The sequence below is a fragment of the Natrix helvetica genome (assembly GCF_964273705.1).
Source record: "Natrix helvetica genome assembly, chromosome: 2".
Taxonomy (NCBI): Eukaryota; Metazoa; Chordata; class Lepidosauria; order Squamata; family Natricidae; genus Natrix; species Natrix helvetica.
In genome coordinates this window covers 121,589,802-121,607,201 of record NC_138552.1, presented here as the reverse complement: position 1 = coordinate 121,607,201, position 17,400 = coordinate 121,589,802, and the positions used below count along the sequence as shown (strand labels likewise).

At 39.2% G+C, this 17,400-nt stretch overlaps 1 protein-coding gene across 2 annotated transcripts in view; it reads left to right on the top strand.

Annotated features, from left to right (window-relative positions):
* The window catches only part of PCNT (pericentrin), a 140,674-nt gene extending 131,771 nt beyond the window's left edge, over nt 1–8,903 (top strand). Inside the window, exons 41-42 of one of the 2 annotated variants that reach the window (XM_081943489.1) lie at nt 303–412; nt 7,622–8,903. In XM_081943489.1, the coding sequence (XP_081799615.1) occupies nt 303–412; nt 7,622–7,650 (139 nt within the window). In that variant the 3' untranslated portion in view covers nt 7,651–8,903. Of the gene's footprint in view, nt 1–302; nt 413–2,286; nt 2,638–7,621 lie in introns of those variants that run through there. The other variant, XM_081943488.1, reaches the window with a different exon arrangement.
* Nucleotides 8,904–17,400: the final 8,497 nt, after the last annotated feature.

The window sequence follows — 17,400 nt, the reverse complement described above, 5'->3', positions numbered from 1 at the left end:
TACTAAACCATGTATTCCATCAAAAGCACAAAGCTAGCTAAGTGACCTTGAGCTACTCACACTATCAGCCATAGAAATGAGAGCAGGCAATGTCAAACCACTTCAAAAAAAATTGCAAAGAAAAGTCCAGGGTCTTGTAGACAGTTGCCAGGAGACATCACAAACTCAAAGGCATGTATGTAAATAAAATTATACTCTCAATGACAGTTGTAAGTCACATCCTTTTGTATTTTCTACTTATATATTTTCTAAGATATGTAATATTTTTCAAGGAAAAGTATAATTGCTTTTCTGTTGAACAGGTCTACCAGTTTTATTTCACAAACTTCATCAAAAGATCCTGAAGATTCATTAACTGAATACATTGCACACTTGGAGGCTATTCAGGAAAGACTAGGAATTCTTCTGCCAGGTAACTTCATATTGATAAATTCTGAATCAAAGCCTTAACCTGTTTTAAATCATAATTGATAATCTTATATTGACATAAAGTCCAATCTTAACTAGATTCAATTTACTGACTTTGGTATGAACACTACAGAAGTTTAATTCAATTTCCTATTCTCCTTTATCGTCTGGAGAACATATAAAAGCTCTTCTGTCTGCATGACAGGAAAATTCCAGGCAAATTATTCAACCAAGTTTGGATGAAACTAGAACAGGTTTTCTCCATGAAACAGAAATTACAAGTATTACTATTCAGTCAGCAACTGTTGAAAGTTATGATAGTACTAAGTGATTGGTAGTTACAGCTGGTCATCAAAGTTGACCAGCTATGGTCACAGGATCAAAATTTAAGCACTTGGGAGCCTGCCCACATTCATGACCACAAGGTATACTTCAACTTACCCAACCCACCTATCTCCCTCAATCTTTGCTCTTTTGGCTGTCCTCAGCTCAGTTGCCCCTGCTGTCCCCAGCTGACCTTTGTCATCAAGGCCTTAGGAAGGCGGTGTGTGATCAGCAGCTTCCTCATGAAGGGCCAGGCTGGAGACATCTCAGCAGCAGCAGCAGGGAAGACAGGGAAGTCAACTGGTTGGGGCAACAGGGAAATTAGTGCAGGGTGGCTAAAAGGGGAGTGATAGGGAATGGGCGGGAGTTCAGGCAGAAGTGAGTCCAGCAAGGTAGAAGAAGTGTGAGGTCCTGACCTAATGACTGCAACCAGAATTGCCACAACCTATCGCTGCTAAGTGGTGCAGTTACATGATATTTGGCCAGTGGTGGGTTCCTGCCGGATCGCGCGCTCCCTTTCGGCGCTGAACCCGGAAGTACGTTCTGGCCCCGCCCCTGGCAACGGGACGACACTTGCCTGCGCTCCACCAGCTCATCTGGGACCGGAGACATTTCCTCAGCGGAGCGGAGCGCCTGAAAGGGACGCAGGCTCAGCCTGCCATGCTGCCACCGCTCCACTGAAAACATTGCTGAGCAGAGAAACGTCTCCGGTCCCAGCCAAGCTGGTGGAGCGCAGGCAAGCGTCGTCCCGTCTCCAGGGGCGGGGCCAGAACGTACTTCCGGGTTCAGCACCAAAAGGGAGCACGCGATCCGGTGCGATCCGGCAGGAACCCACCACTGTATTTGGCCTAATGACTGCATCACTAAGTAATGGAAATTCCAATCCCAATTAGAGTCATTAAGTATGTACATTACTAGGTACCTAAGTAATATCACAATATCAGTCATTCACTTTCATTTAAGAGTATAATAAAAAACTTGTTCTTTTATGCTACTTAAAGTGCAATTATATACATTTTTGGTCAGATAGAGCCACAAACATAATTTTCTAGCAGCTCAACTTACATTTAGGAATTAGCATTAGAAACTTCAAGAACAAAATGTCTTAATGTAGTTTGCTTTTTTGAGTGATATATTTTTAAAAAATCAAAATGCTGCTTAACCCAAATGATAACTCTAGGATCTAAATCTATACAAACCATGGACAGTTTAAGAACTCCTGGCTTGTTAAGGCAAAGTCTGATGCTAAAACTGATTGGTTGCAGTAGCTAATCAGAATGCAGCATGCACAACAAGAAAATTATTGGAGTGGGAAGAATCATGTCTCACTGTTATGTGCAAATTAGACCACAGTATGTTCTTTTTATACATTATTTAAATTCCAATATTTCAATATATTTTTATAGCATCAGATTCACTTTTAATTATAAGTTAGATTGTCCATACTGTTTTAATTCAAATCCCATTTAAAATGTATTATTTTAAAACTGCAATATTATCTATTTCCAAAAGTTTGTGAAATAACAAATTTAATTTAAATTTGTATGAATTTAGGACAAGCTGCCAAAGAAAAGTGTTAAATGTTAACCCGCCTTGAATCTGAACCAGAGTTCTTTGGTCACTGCTTTGTTCACCAGTGAATGGCTTACTAGTGTTATGCCCTGCGGATCTTTCAACATTGATGTGCATTTGAATAAAGGGATCTCTGTGTGATAAATTTTGCATCAGCATTTATAAAAAAAAAAAATTCTGTGTTTGAATTTGCTTTCTATACTGATATTTCATATAAAACAATACTCTGTTTTTTATCAAAATTACTGGGAAGCTTACAACTACAGCTTTCCTTTTTTTATCAATGTATGTTTTTATTAAAAAAAAGTTCAACTGAATTGCAGACTCTTATTCAAAACACATTTCTAATACTTAACAGAATGATTTTACTTCTTTATGATTGTAGTTGCTAATTCATCCACATTTCCAAAAACAGTAAGATTAATTAATATTCTAGATTGTGCTACTAATGCCAGCTTCTTTCATTGAAAATGAATGTGTGACTGGAAATCACAAGATACTTTCCCAGTCTTGTACATGGCATTAATCCGGATTATATTAACAATTGCTTTTCAATATCATGCTATGAATTATGGTGCAATGGTTTGGTTTGGTTTGGTTTATTTGGATTTATATGCCGCCCTTCTCCAAAAGGACTCAGGGCGGCGTACAACATTAAAAAACACACATCCCAAAAGTTAAAAAAGATTGAATCCATATCCAAAAAAACCAAACCGAATTTAAAAAAAAAACCAATACATTTAAAATAAGTTAAAATTAACAGGCCAGGCCGGCTTGCTGGAAAAGCCAACTTTTTAGGGCGCGTCGGAAGGACCGGAGGTCAGGGATTATGCGAAGCTCCGGGGCAGCTCATTCCAGAGGGAAGGCGCTCCCACAGAGAAGGCTCTCCCCCTGGGGGTCATCAGCCGACACTGCCTGGCCGACGGCACCCTGAGGAGGCCAACTCTGTGGGATCGTACTGGACGGTGGGAGGCTACTGGTGGCAGTAGGTGGTCTTGCAGGTACCCTGGGCCTAAGCCATGGAGTGCTTTAAAGGTCATAATTAATACCGTGAATCACACCCGGAAAACAACCGGCAACCAGTGCAGGCCGCCTAAAAGGGGTGTAACATGGGAGCACCTAGGTACCCCCATGACAACCCGCGTGGCCGCATTCTGGACCAGCTGAAGCCTCCGGGTGCTCTTCAAGGGCAGCCCCATGTAGAGAACATTGCAGTAGTCCAGGCGAGAAAGGACGAGGGCAATGAGATGATCTTAGCCCTCCAATGAATTTATCAGCCTTTTCTCTAAGCCAGCCACCTGCAGGGAGAGGTGTTTGAACTTTCAGTTCTGATTTTGATTATTTTGTTTTGTCATCTGAATTTAAGGAACCTAATTAATTTTCACCACTAACTTTGTTGCCAGTTCTTTAAAAAGCTTAGGTAATCTCATGACATTTGTTGGCTTCAAGAATTGGAACAATTTACTTTTACCTCAGCTTCAGAGTATTTGAAACTATGTTAAAAACAGAGGAAGTCTTTGAAATACTGCAGTTTTGTGGAAGTAGTGGATAGTACAGGTGAAAACTTGAAAAATTAGAATATCGTGCAAAAGTTCATTTATTTCAGTTATGCAACTTAAAAGGTGAAACTAATATATGATAAAACTCATTACATGCAAAGCAATATAGTTCAAGCCGTGATTTGTCATAATTGTGATGATTATGGCGTACGGCTCATGAAAACCCCAAATCCACCATCTCAGAAAATTAGAATATTACATGCAATCAATAAAAGAAGGATTGTACATAGAACAATATCGGACCTCTGAAAAGTATAAGCATGCATATGTACTCAGTACTTGGTTTGGGCCCCTTTTGCAGCAATTACTGCCTCAATGCGGTGTGGCATGGAAGCTATCGGCCTGTGGCACTGCTGAGGTGTTATGGAAGACCAGGATGCTTCAATAGCAGCCTTCAGCTCATCTGCATTGTTCGGTCTCATGTCTCTCATCATTCTCTTGGCAATGCCCCATAGATTCTCTATGGGGTTCAGGTCAGGCGAGTTTGCTGGCCAATCAAGCACAATAATCCAACAGTCCTTGAACCAGGTTTTGGTGTTTTGGCAGTGTGGGCAGCTGGAAAATGAAGTCAGCATCCCCATAAATCTTGTCTGCAGAAGGAAGCATGAAGTGCTCCAAAATCTCCTGGTAGACAGCTGCGTTGACCCAGGTCTTAATGAAGCAGTGAGTTTTGTTCCTTAACATTTGGGAGATCAGTAAGTTTTAAAATACTTGCAGATCACCTGCAAACTATTTTGGAGATAATGGAAATTACAATAATCACCCTATGATTTGTTTCAAACTGACCAATCTAAAATGTGAATACTGGTTTGTTTAAACAAATCATAGTTTTAAACTACACTAGTATATTTCTAGTACATTTATTGTCATTGAATGGCATATAATGAGAAAACAGATTTTTAGATCTCACGGATATATAAAAACTAAGCACACTTTGGCATAATATTTTGTCAGTTTTCCCATTTTCTCTGGACACTGATCTCCTAATCAGAATGTGTACAAATTCTTCCATTCTGGAATCTTAGTAGATTTTCCAGTCATAGAATTGTATGACATACGCAAGTGATGCAATAGAGCATGAAGTATGGCTGTGATTGCCTCTGTATCATATAGGATCAAAATATGCCATTTTTCTATGGCATATTTTAGTAGAAAGGCCTGTTCCTAATTTCCAGTTCTATAAGCATAATATTAACAATCTTAGCCAGAATTAACATAAAGCCTAGAGAAATAAATTCCTCTTTGATTTCTCAGAAACACCTTGTTGGGGGGGGGGGTGTTTACCTGGTGAGAAAGGGTTTGAAATCCATTATATAGCAATACTTAAATAACTAAACAAGTAGAAACAATAGAAACATTAATACACATTTGTAATACTCTTCACTTAGATCTAATTTTTAAAAATAGTTACATTTCTATAAATTCAATTGTACTGTCAATACATGTAGATCAAATCCATAATTACATGCATATAGCAAAAACAGAGATTTTGAGGTACACCAAACTTGTAGGATTCAAATAAAATTTGCTAGTGTGTCATGGCCCAGGATTCAGACTATGCATCTGATTACGAAGAACCTATTCGAGCTGAACCTATGGAATGATAGTATCCAGGAATCAATCACATGAAGCTGTTCAAAAACATTCACACTTGAATAGCTGGAAAAGTCAGAGGCAGACGACGTAAAGTCTGCACCCGGTCAGTAAGGAGGAAAGCAGAGCAGACACTTCTATGAAACTTTGCCAAGCAAGGGAATAATTCTTAATTAGTGATAGCTGGCTGCAGCCTGATTTAAGAGGCAGATCTGACCCAAGTTCCTTTGCTGGAAACAAATTTTTGATCTCTAACTCAAGTGACATTTGTGTGGATTCTGCCTGTGAAATTCTGTCCTCTGGAATGGCTGACGACCCTGACCTATATCCTTTCATACATATACATATTATGGGTTAAACTAACAAAACCTGTATTTATTGTGCCAATGGAAGAAAACTAACTTACCTGGAAATTCCATACAAACTTCAATCATATACTGAGAAAAGGATTATCCTAGATCAGTGATGGGTAACCCTTTTCTAAATGTGTGCCAAAATTGTGTGTGCACATTCTATTTCATGTGCATGTGTGCCCTCTTTCCTGCATATGTGCGCATGGGCCCCCCAATGCATGGGCACATGACCCCCCCAAAGTGGCTCAGGGAGGCTTTCCTAAAGCCTGGGGAAGCCGTTTTCACCCTTACCAGGCTTCAGGAAAGCCTCTGGAGCTTGGGGAGGGTGGAAAACAGGCCCAGTTGGTCAACCGGAAGTTCATTTGTGAACTTACAGTTTGCCTGTTAGGGCTGTTTTTCACTCTCCCCAGGCTCCGGAGGCTTTCCTGAAGCTTGGGGAGGACGGAAACAGCTTTTTCCAGCCCTCCGGAAGGCTGAAAATCAGCTGCTCAGTGTGTGCACGCGTGCCAGAGCTGAGGGCTGCCGTGCCGGCAAATATGGCTCCGCATGCCACCTGTGGCACACATGAAAGGTTCCCCATCACTGTCCTAGATCACTGATTTAAAATCAATTATAGGTTATATTTTGGATATTTACAATAGGCTATTGTAGCATATGAGATACAAGATTATCTTGGAAAAGCTGAAAGAATATGCCAATTATGTCAACTACCCGACTAGCAAACCCAAAACAAGTAAACACTCTTGGGAACTTTGAATTCCCAAAAGTAAAACTTTATTGGATACACCATTTTGGTACTGAAGAATCAAAACCAGCTCTAGTTTATCTGTGCAAATGCTTGCCTAGTTAAACAATAGCTTCCCTTTCTCCCCACCCTATCACATTGTCCAATTATGAGATGTCCTTTTGTTATGGGAACAGTCCAGCTCTTCTCAAACACCTGCAATGGTGACCGTGATGGTTTCCAGGCTTTCTTGATCTGTGCACAAATTCTCAGCACTCCATCCTTCCTCCCCCCAGTTCATTGGCAAGTTGAATAGCGATAAGGTTTGAAAGAAGCAAAGCAGTTCAATCTTGACAAATTACGTGTTTTGCATTTCCTTCAAGCTTGGTGCAGTAGTGGGCAAGTATCCTCTGGCATCACCTTTGGTTAGGTTGCTTAGCTGCTATATGTTAAAAGTCTTTAGTTGCTGTATGCTAAAGAAAGGCTCATTATCAATTTTTAGAAATACACAAGGTAGCTGTGACCTGAAGCAATTATGCTGCAGGTTTTGCATTAATGTGAACTGTTAATTTTAGTTGATATATTAAAATAAATAAAGAACAAACTTAGCATGACTTAGGGACTGAAGTTGAAAATGTATATTCAAGAATACAGTCAAAAGGCTGAGGTGGAGAATATATTCAAGAATAAAGTCAAAGTCAAGAATACGCACAAAGTCTTTTGTTTATTTTAATGTCATGAGTTGATGGGGTTTGGAGAATACAAATACAATACATTCTAGTAAACTCATTAACATACAGTATTGCAAAAATACCAAAGTAGAAATCAATGTTTTTACTATTCCATTACTTGCTTCATATGTCTGTTTAGATATGGGTAACTATTTAAAATATGCACCCATATCAACTTTCAGTGTATTATAGGAGAGCACAATATATTACAAGAAAAATGTGTTGTTATATTTCCACATTCTTACAATATGATTTGAGCATCAGTATTTACTAAAAGAAGCAGGTGGTGGACATAAATGTTCATTTGCAGCTGCTTAAATTATTAACACTTTTCTTTTTAACCTGATGCTTCTGCAGACACACACACTTCAACTAGTTTGCCTTAGCACAATGACAGCCAATCCTTTCAGCTCTATACATTTTCCACCAGCCGCTATCCTTTGAAAGACATTTGAAACATACACTTTATGGGTGTCTCAGGCTGCAACAAAGGTAAGACTGCTTTTGCTATTGTTGGGTATGACAAATAGTGAAAGTTGCTGAAAAGGCAGACCAATGCAAAACAACAGAAAATCATATTTTCATTTGTGATGTTCCAGGTGAGGAGTTGGAAGACATTTTTGTTAGTACAATCTTTGTGTTCTACAATGATTGAAAATCATTTTTTTTTCCAACTTAACATGGGTAATTTTACTTTGGAAAAAATAGAACTATTTAGATTTCTCCATTCATACACAAGTGCTATGACAGTTTACTCTCACATTTCATGCATTAAAAACATTCAAATAATTTACTACACTTCTGGGAGATGATACACAATTAATATATTATGGATCTTTGTCATAGCAGTCTCAGTTAAAAACAAATTTAAAGCTATTTCAAAATAACTTATGTTTATGTAAAATGAGAATAAGGTCTTCAGGAGCCTCTTCTACAGTTCAATACTGGTTTCCATGTTTTCCATCTCAAAATGATAAACTATGTTTACAATAATTATCAGTATTTTATGGATGCTACATTACAAAGCAAACATTTAGAAGCTGTAGGTTGCCCACTCCTATTTTGCAATATGAGGCATCAATTGAAGATAAAGAATATAATATTTTGGGTTTGAAGTGATGTCCTTTCAAGCAAAATCATCTAACTTATGATCTTTTAATGAAATCTTTTCAATGTTTTAAAGAAAATATTTCAGTGCATATGAGGAAAAGAAAACCCACATACTTCATCAGGTGAAATTATCTTGAGGTCTGCCTTGTTTAAGATGAAGTTGTTCCTTACATCATCATATACTATTATAACATACACCACTCCCAATAAAGTAGACTGGCATCTTCTTATTAGCAACTTCTCTAAGGGATTAAATAAGCTTTTTGTGGTTTGCCAATTGATAAATGGTATACTGTATGTCTAAGTATCTTAAACTTCTTAAACTATATTAAACTTTTGTACTACCTTGTGAGTCTATTGATTGAAACAGTATAGAAATGTTTTAAGTCAAAAATGTCCTACAAAATAAGAATTTTGAAATAAAAATCTTAATTTAAAGTTCACTTAACTGAGTTAAGTGAAGTTAATGTTTACTACTTAACTGTCTCTTAAATGATCAGTTTTTAATTAAAGGAAATATATGGTCAAACCTCTCTTCCTTAATTCATATTTCATTTCTTTCTGCTTATAAGTGAGTAACCTATTCTCTTATTATCAAAATACATGAAAAATATTTACACTAATATCCATTGTGCTTTTTAAAAGATGTATCCCAAACCTATCAAGTTATCAATGTTTGCATTAAAATGTAGGTATGCAGATGAAACAAAATGTGCTTTATCCTAAATACAGAATGAAGAGACTTATTTTGAATGTTCTATCAGATGTTATCTTGGTTGTTAGTGCCATTGGGAGCAATGGGAACAACAAACAACTGCTCCCTTGGACAATCAATCATTTTAGTTGTGTGTTCATTATAAGTAATAGATTCTTACTTAAATCTACCAGGTCATGTGCTGAAGAGCCTTAACATGCAGACATAACAATAATATAATAACAACGTAACTAAACTGTAACACAAAATATGTGGAAACTGCTGAGGACTTGACAGCCTGGCAATTTATTAAGTATACAGGAGACATGTCAATGAGATAATAGCTTTGTCTCATTATACAGATAGTCTTCAATTTACAACAGATCATTTAGTGACTGTTCAAAGTTACAACAGCACTGTAAAAAAGTGACTTATGACCATTTTTCACACTTATGACTGTTGTAGCATCTCCATGATAACATGATCAAAATGTGGTGACTTGGTAACTGGTTCATATTCATTGCAGTGTCCTGGGGTTCCCTTTTGTGACCTTTTGATAAGCAAAGTCAATGGGGAAGTTGGATTAACCATGTTTCTAATTTAACAACTGCAGTTATTCACTTAACAAATGTAGCAAGAAGTCATAAAATGGAGCAAAACTCACTTAACAAATTTCTCATTTAACATAAATGTTGAGCTCAATTCTGGTCATAAGTCAAAAACTACCTGTAGTTAAAATTTAATTATGCATTATGCAACTTTTTCTAATATATATATTATTTGTATTACTCAACAGGAATCAACAAAACTAAGGCAGAAAATGTATTTCCATTATTTAATCTGGCTTTGGTTTGCTCTTTCACACAGTGATTCTAAAATCTACCAAGCCTGCAAGAAAATATGTTTTTGCAAAGAGGGGTCAATGTTTGTGAACTGTTCAGGAGTTCATGCTCTGGTGTCTAATCTAACATTCCCCCCTGATGCAGAACACTTGGACCTTTCTCAAAACAACTTGTATTCTATTCCTTGGAAATCTCTAAGTTCCCTGTGGAAGTTGCAGGTTCTCCTTTTGAGCAACAACTCCATCCACAAAGTTAGAGAAAGAACTTTCATTTCATTGGGCAGGCTCCACAAGCTTGATATTGGTAGAAATGATATCTCATTTCTTGGCAACAGTTTTTCAGTGGGTCTTATTTCTCTCAATGAACTTATTTTGGCCTACAATAAACTGCAGGAGCTACAGTACAAGAGTTTTCAATACTTTGAAAACCTTCAGAAGCTGAATTTGCAAAATAACAACATTTCCTCCATAGAAATGGGGACTTTCAGCAGTCTTACTCGCTTGAGGCAACTTTACCTTCAAAACAATTGCCTTCATGCCCTACATAATAGATTATTTTCTATGTTGCAACACTTAGAGATCCTGAACTTGGAGGGTAATATGATAAAAGCTATTTCTCCTGGAGCCTTTCTTCCATTAAGCCACCTTATAGTACTTAACTTGATCCACAATAAAATTGAGCACATTAAATTCAAAACGTTATTATCTCTGCAAACCCCTGGAACTCACATCTTACTCTCAGTCAATCCCTGGTTCTGTGACTGTGATCTTCAGAGAGTTTTTGCAAAACTGCACAGTGTTAGGAGACTGATCTTGGATGATTATTATAACATGACATGCATGGAGCCCCATCTCTTGAGAAACCTGCCTCTGTCAGCTGTAGATACGGAGCTTTGTACTGCTGAGACAGTGACGGTTCTTGTAATAACTTTTACAGTCTTTGTAACTGTGGTAGCTGCCATTGTAATGGCTGAAAGGAACAGAAAGAAAAGGGCTGAGAAACGCTGGAATGAGTATAGTGATGTTTCTTATAATGCTCAAAATGGATTGAACATTTGGTAGTAGGAAACAGTGCTTGAATATGCTACTTAATTTATATATTAGAATCATTTTCAGACATGCAATTCTGAAGGTCTCCCTCTTATCCTGTTAATCGGGGGCAATGTACTGAGTTAATCTATCAGCTGAGGCTGAAAAAATGCTTTCAACATAATTTGGACTTTAAATGTTTTAGGAGTTTTGACTAAAAGTTCTCATCCACATTGCAATCTTCACCCACTGAAGCTTCTTCAGATGTAAGTACAGCAACTACACTGCAACCACAGGGTGTTGCTAATGCTCTGACTAATACTAAGAAGATGGAATAGACAAGTGAATTTCTTCAGAACCCTAGATACATTATGTGGTCAAATGAAACATGAAACAACGGGATCCATTTTTATAATAACATTAAGAGACAGAAATGTAATGATTACAGCATTATTAGCCAGCTTTTGTCTGTTCCAAATAAAAAAGTCAATGTTTTTCTTTCTTCACATTAGTTTCTGGAAAAGAATATCTGAGGCATTCAAAAAGGTTGCCAATTTAAATAGCACTATTCAAAGAACTTTTCAATCTTAAAGAACTTTTGACATATATATCCGTACACATGAGCAATTAAATATTCTGAAGTGTGTGTTTCTGGCTGATGGTGAGGGATGGATTGTAGGCAGGGGCAGGATAGATTTACTAAAGAAACAGATTTTTTCCTTCAGTATATTATATGTATTATTAGAAAGAATACAACAAATAGAAAAATACAGAAAAAGGAAAACTGGGGAGGGTATTAATGTGGTTAATATTTGAACAGGAAGCTGCTTGGCTACCAGATCTAGTTTGTAAAAATCTGGAAAAAAATGACAGTTCAAAAAACTCCTAGGGGTTATCCTAGAACAGGCCTGTCAAACTGGCAGCCCCGCCCCTCACCCCTACTCCACAAAAGCAAAAAACATCCTAATACGTCATGATATGGTCTGCAATGCACTTGGGTTTGCCACTCCTAGAGACATGTGAGGGCCAAAGATTTTCAAAATGTAAATCATTCCAAGGAATGGGACACATTTAAAAAATAATAATTGTTTGCTTATTCTGTTTGTCCAAAGTGATAGCACTATCAAACTTTGCAGCTGCTTTATTTAGGCAGTAGCAGCCTTGTGCAGCAACACGGAGTGAAGTTCAAAAGTGCCAAACAGCTCTCAAATTCAGCTGGTAACTTCTGGTTGTGGCTTACAAGATTATCTGCATATCATTTTTTTTCAAAAATTTAATTGCTGTCTTAGAAACCAAGAGACTGACAGTTCTAATCCTGCCTTAGGCATGGAAGTCAGCAGGGTGACCTTGGGCCAGTCACTTTCTCCCAGCCCAGCCCACCTCACAGGGTGGTTGTGAGGATAATAGGAGCAGGAAGGAGCCACTTTGAGTTATTTATTAAACAATAATAAAAGCAGGATAAAAATAAATAACCAGCAAAGAAACATATGTAGTCTCCATAGAACACGTAGGAGTGAAATTTAGAATTTTGTTTAAATTCTAGATTTTAAAATTTTGGGGGGGGGGGCGATGACTGTTAAAACAGCATTAAGTCTGGAACGATGATGAGTTTTAGTAAACGGCACATTTTTTGCAGAATTCTAACCAACCAACCAGTTTTATTATGTAGATTATACAAATTCATTTATCCATTTTAGGGAGTTAATATACTATAACTTTTGAGAAGCCCTGCCCTAAACAACGTGCTAGACTAGGATATCAGAACAAGAAATCCTGGAAGGGGCTCCTTCCAGGCAAATTACTTAGTACAGGAAAGTTACCCTCGAGTTGAGCTCTGGTGCGAAATGCAACGGAATGTTGGAAAGGAACTGTGTAAAGGGTCTCGTATAATTGAGACGAGTTTTCTTGCTAAAAAAAAAAATCCTCGAATTCACCTCTATGGAGAAGTGGTGAATACTACCCGCGAGACTGCTCCACTGGTGATCTACCCCAGAGCATGCCTAACTCTCTTGCAGTGTACTAGAATTACGTTAGTTATTTTATACGGAGGAAAGCATATGCCACCTCTAGCAAAGGGGCTGGAAATAATTCGGCTCAACCCGCCGAGTGAGCGACTTCGTGAATATGCATCCAATGTCATTTCTTTCGTCATAAACCAGAGCAGGAATCGAATTACTAGACCGACGTTTCTCAACGAGAGTAAACTAAAGGGTAGAATGGGGCTTCCTTTCCTTGATTGGCTCAATCCTGTTCCGAAAGGAAGCGCGGGCCCCTTCGGGGTTTCCCAGAGTCCTGGCGGAGGAGGCTCCGTTCTCTTTTCGCCTCCGCACACGCGGCCGCCTGGGCGGCCAGAGGCTCCCCAGCAGTACTTGAGTAGCCTTTTCAGCGGCAGCGGCGTCTCAGCGGGCGGGAAGAGCTTCCTGCGGGATCCATATTCCCCGAAGATCCTAGGGTTTGAGAGTGGATAGACTTCGACTAAATAAAAAGGTTATGTTTTTCTTGCCCTGACCAAGCCCTTCATTATTACCACACTCGACACGTAGGATAGATTTTGCCTGTATTTTGGTCAAAAGCTATCATTTTATGCACGCTCACTAATCAAGACCATCGCTGGGTGGCAGTAGGACCCAAGAAAAGCTCCCCTTATACAGTACTGCCATTTAACGATCGCCAGGATTTATGCAGTCTAGGATACAGTAATCCTACAGCACAGTCATTGTTCTTGCAAAACAGGAACGCGGTTTTACTCCATAGCAAGATTTTACCCTAGGAGCAAAAGAGACCGAAGCCACAACAGTTCTCGCTGTTTCGGGATAGCAACGCGCCACCTCCTTTCATCAAAACGGCAAAGCCCCTCCCCCCCATCGCTCCGGGCCTTGCGAATCAGAAGCAGCGGGGACCATTGAGCAGAAATTGCCGCTCTGTTTCTCCTGTCTGCCGAGTTGCTGCTGCCTCTGCCGGAGCGACTAGAATGCTGGAGGTACGTTTAGACCAAGCACTGCCCCTGTAGGAGACCGCAGGGAGGAGACTGCGGGAACTCGTCCTTTCTCCCTCGTCCTTTCTCCTGCTCGAGCTCTCCGGGAACACAAGTGAATCCCTTGTGAGACCGAGCTTATTTAGCGCGCGTGTGTGTATGTTGGCCTGGACTCCCTCAGCGATCCTCCTGGCCCTCCCCTCCCCGAAACATTTTAGAAATCTGAGTTGGCAATTATGACCACAGAAGTTGATTCACACATATAGATCCTTTTGTGAGCCCCACAAATTATTATGTTTAGTTTTGAACTTTTCCTTGAGAGGCTCTGTAGGAAGTTATCACCCAGTCCTCTCCCAGAAAAATGAAATATCCTAGGAAATATTGATAAGGCAGAATATTATATTTTCCTGGATGTGAAAAAGGGAGAAACATTTTAAACATATTCCTGCAGTTTCCTGCCCATCCTTACTTTATCAATGGGCCATTAAGGCCAAGCTAGTCCACTTTACATAATAAAGAGTTCTCCCCTTCAGCTCCAGGGGGATGGGAATGAAGGCAAGATAATATAAGCCTTTACTCAACTGACCACATGGCATCTGAGAATTCAACCAAACCTGGATTCAAAACTCAGCCTAGAGGGTTGCCCTTGCATGGGCCCATGTGAGTCTGACAACCAATCAGAATACATTTCTTACACAGGAACAGGAAACACAGAGGTAGGACGGAACAGGTTATAAAAAGCCTAGCAAGCCCCTTCCTTTCCCTTCTCTTCTTCTCCACCAACATTGAAGCATGTGATCACCTTTTCTGTTCAGGGCTCAAGCCATGTGGTCCTGTCCACCATTAAAACCACCTTTCCAAGCAGCCTCCATGTCTCCAGTGTCTTTTTCCCCACTTGGAGCCGAACCCAGAAGGACATTTCTTTCAACAGCTCGAAGGTTGCAAAATTTGCAACCGTTTCTTGACAAGAGTTGGCAGTGTGGATGTTCCTAAATGTTTACATGTTGTGACACTGAACTTCGACATGGGTCCTGTTGGTGGGGCAAGAAAATTCAAAACGGACCAAATGTGAATGATGGCATCATACAGACCATGGTTTATCTTTTCGTGGTCTGAGCGGTATACTACCTTGAAATATGGGGCACTCTCCTATCCTTCCGCAAGAGCCTGGAGACGTTGCAAATGGGGGAATTGCACGTTGGAGGTGGCTGCTGGATTGATGGCAGACTCCACCTCCCTCCCCTCTCTGCTATCCGTCCATCTTTTCTTTATAATATTAATAAATATCTTTAATAATATCTGCTTAGAGTGGCCCTATTGTAAGATAGGCAGCAAATAAATTTGACAAATAAATAATACGTTTTCTCTTTCAATGGTCTATATGAGAACTGTTTTCTCGTTAGCAACTAGGAAGATCTGCTCTCCACTATCTCAAATGGCCAGCTGGCTGGCAGGAAAAACTGGAATAAGTACTTGCATCTCCAAAGCAGACCTTAGACATTGGTATGTTCCTAACACTTTATTGCAGAATATTGTTGTAGGCTATACACATGCCAGTAAGACTTTGGATCACAAACTGCCTATATAGACACCAAGGGTTGCTGAAAAGTAAGACAGATCCCACTACTTAGATATTTTATGATCAGGAATGAATACTTGGTCAGTCCTGAATAATAGCAGCATACAAATGCAGATGGCTCCAAACAAATCAGTATAGAAAAAATATTTTCCCTATATTATAAAATTGTTCCTTAGATATTTGTATGCCCTACTCACTAGTACACAGTGTTTATGCAGATCTGATGTGTCTGTGCCAGAGAGATCCCTCTCTTGACCAAAGTTTAATGCCAAATATGTTGGAAGCCAGGTTTCTTGCAACAAGGTCACATTGAACTAGTTATGAAGTCATTATTTATACATTTTGACAACCAAATGGATACATTCCAACTAATTGGGATAGCTTTGTTCTGGTGTGCTTCATATGGCTCTGAGCATTTAATAAAAGACAAAATATTTGACTTTTAAAAAAATAAGAGACAATTTGAGGGGGTTTGCATCAGTATCCTGGTCACCAGAGAAGACGTTTTGGGAATCCTAACAAGTGACTTGTGGGATTATGTTCTGTTAAGAAGATACCAGTGAGTAAAGTCTGGTAATAGTGATTTGGCCATCTTCTCATTGCTTGATCTGAATCCTACAAGAAATGTCTGGTATTGCTGTTCCATCCTGCGAGCTTCAAAAGTCAGGGCAGGGAATGTTCTAGATAGAAAGTTCAACAGACGACATGTTAAGATACAACCAAGGAAGATGATAGGATTGGAACAAGTGAAAACACAATAAGGAGATCCATTAATAAAAATGTATAGAATAAAAATAACTATACAGAAGTCTCTCATGTAGAGTATTTGGTACACTCTGAACTTGGTTGTTTTCTTGCAGATATTTCATTACCAAACTAGATAACATCAACATTGTTAGTAGGAAGTGTGGTCTCTACTAGCATTGATTATCGTAAGTTACTAGTTTGGTAATGGAATGTCTAGAAGAAAACAGCCTAGTTTAGAGAGTACTAAGGACCCCACAGTTCAATGCTGAGCTACAAACATTGCCTTTTATAGAAATTTCAGCTAATCTTAATTTGACTCATTAAACTGCATTGTTTCCACGAAGTTTCCACAGAGTTAGGAAGTTACAGTACACAGTTATCCCTAAATTTGCCAAGTCTGAACTATCTCATACTTGTATAAGTTTGGGCTGCAGTACCTCAAGAAAGAGGCTTATTTTGCTTCCCTCTGTAGTAAATGTTATTCCTCAAAATGTCACTGAGTTAGAGATAAGAGGTTCTCCTAAAACAGCAGGGTGTTTTTAAAAAAATGCTGACTTTTGTATCTGCTCTGTTTTAATCAGAACCTAATTATTGCAATCTAATTACATTAAAGCAATATGACTGTGCCCATGATCACCACAATATAGTATTTATTATTAAAGCATTATGAGATTGCTCTTAACATACATGGGATCTTGGGGAGATGAGAAACCAGATATGTGGTACCCGATGTAAACACACAAGTGATATATCAATTTCATGACACAACTGACTCTTTTCTCAGGATTACATAGATGGGAAAAGGTGCATTTATTAATGTTATCAGAGTGGGTTGAAAGGTTGAGTCTCTTCATTATCTGTAGACATATTATACAATATCTGTATATACCAGCGATGACGAACCTTTTTTGGCTCGCGTGCCATAAGTAGGTGGAGCGCAGGGGGGTCGTGTGCAGGCGTGCCGCACCCATAATGCAATGTATGAGCCCCCCAGTGCACATGCGCGCAGTACAGGCGCGACCCGTCCCATTTTTGCATGCTTTTTTTGCCTTCCCCAGGCTCCAGAGGCTTTATAGGAGGCTGGGGAGGGCGAAAAGAGTCTCCCCCCCGGAAGCCCTCCGGAGGCTTCAGGGACCTTCAGGAAGCTTCCCTGAAGCGTCCG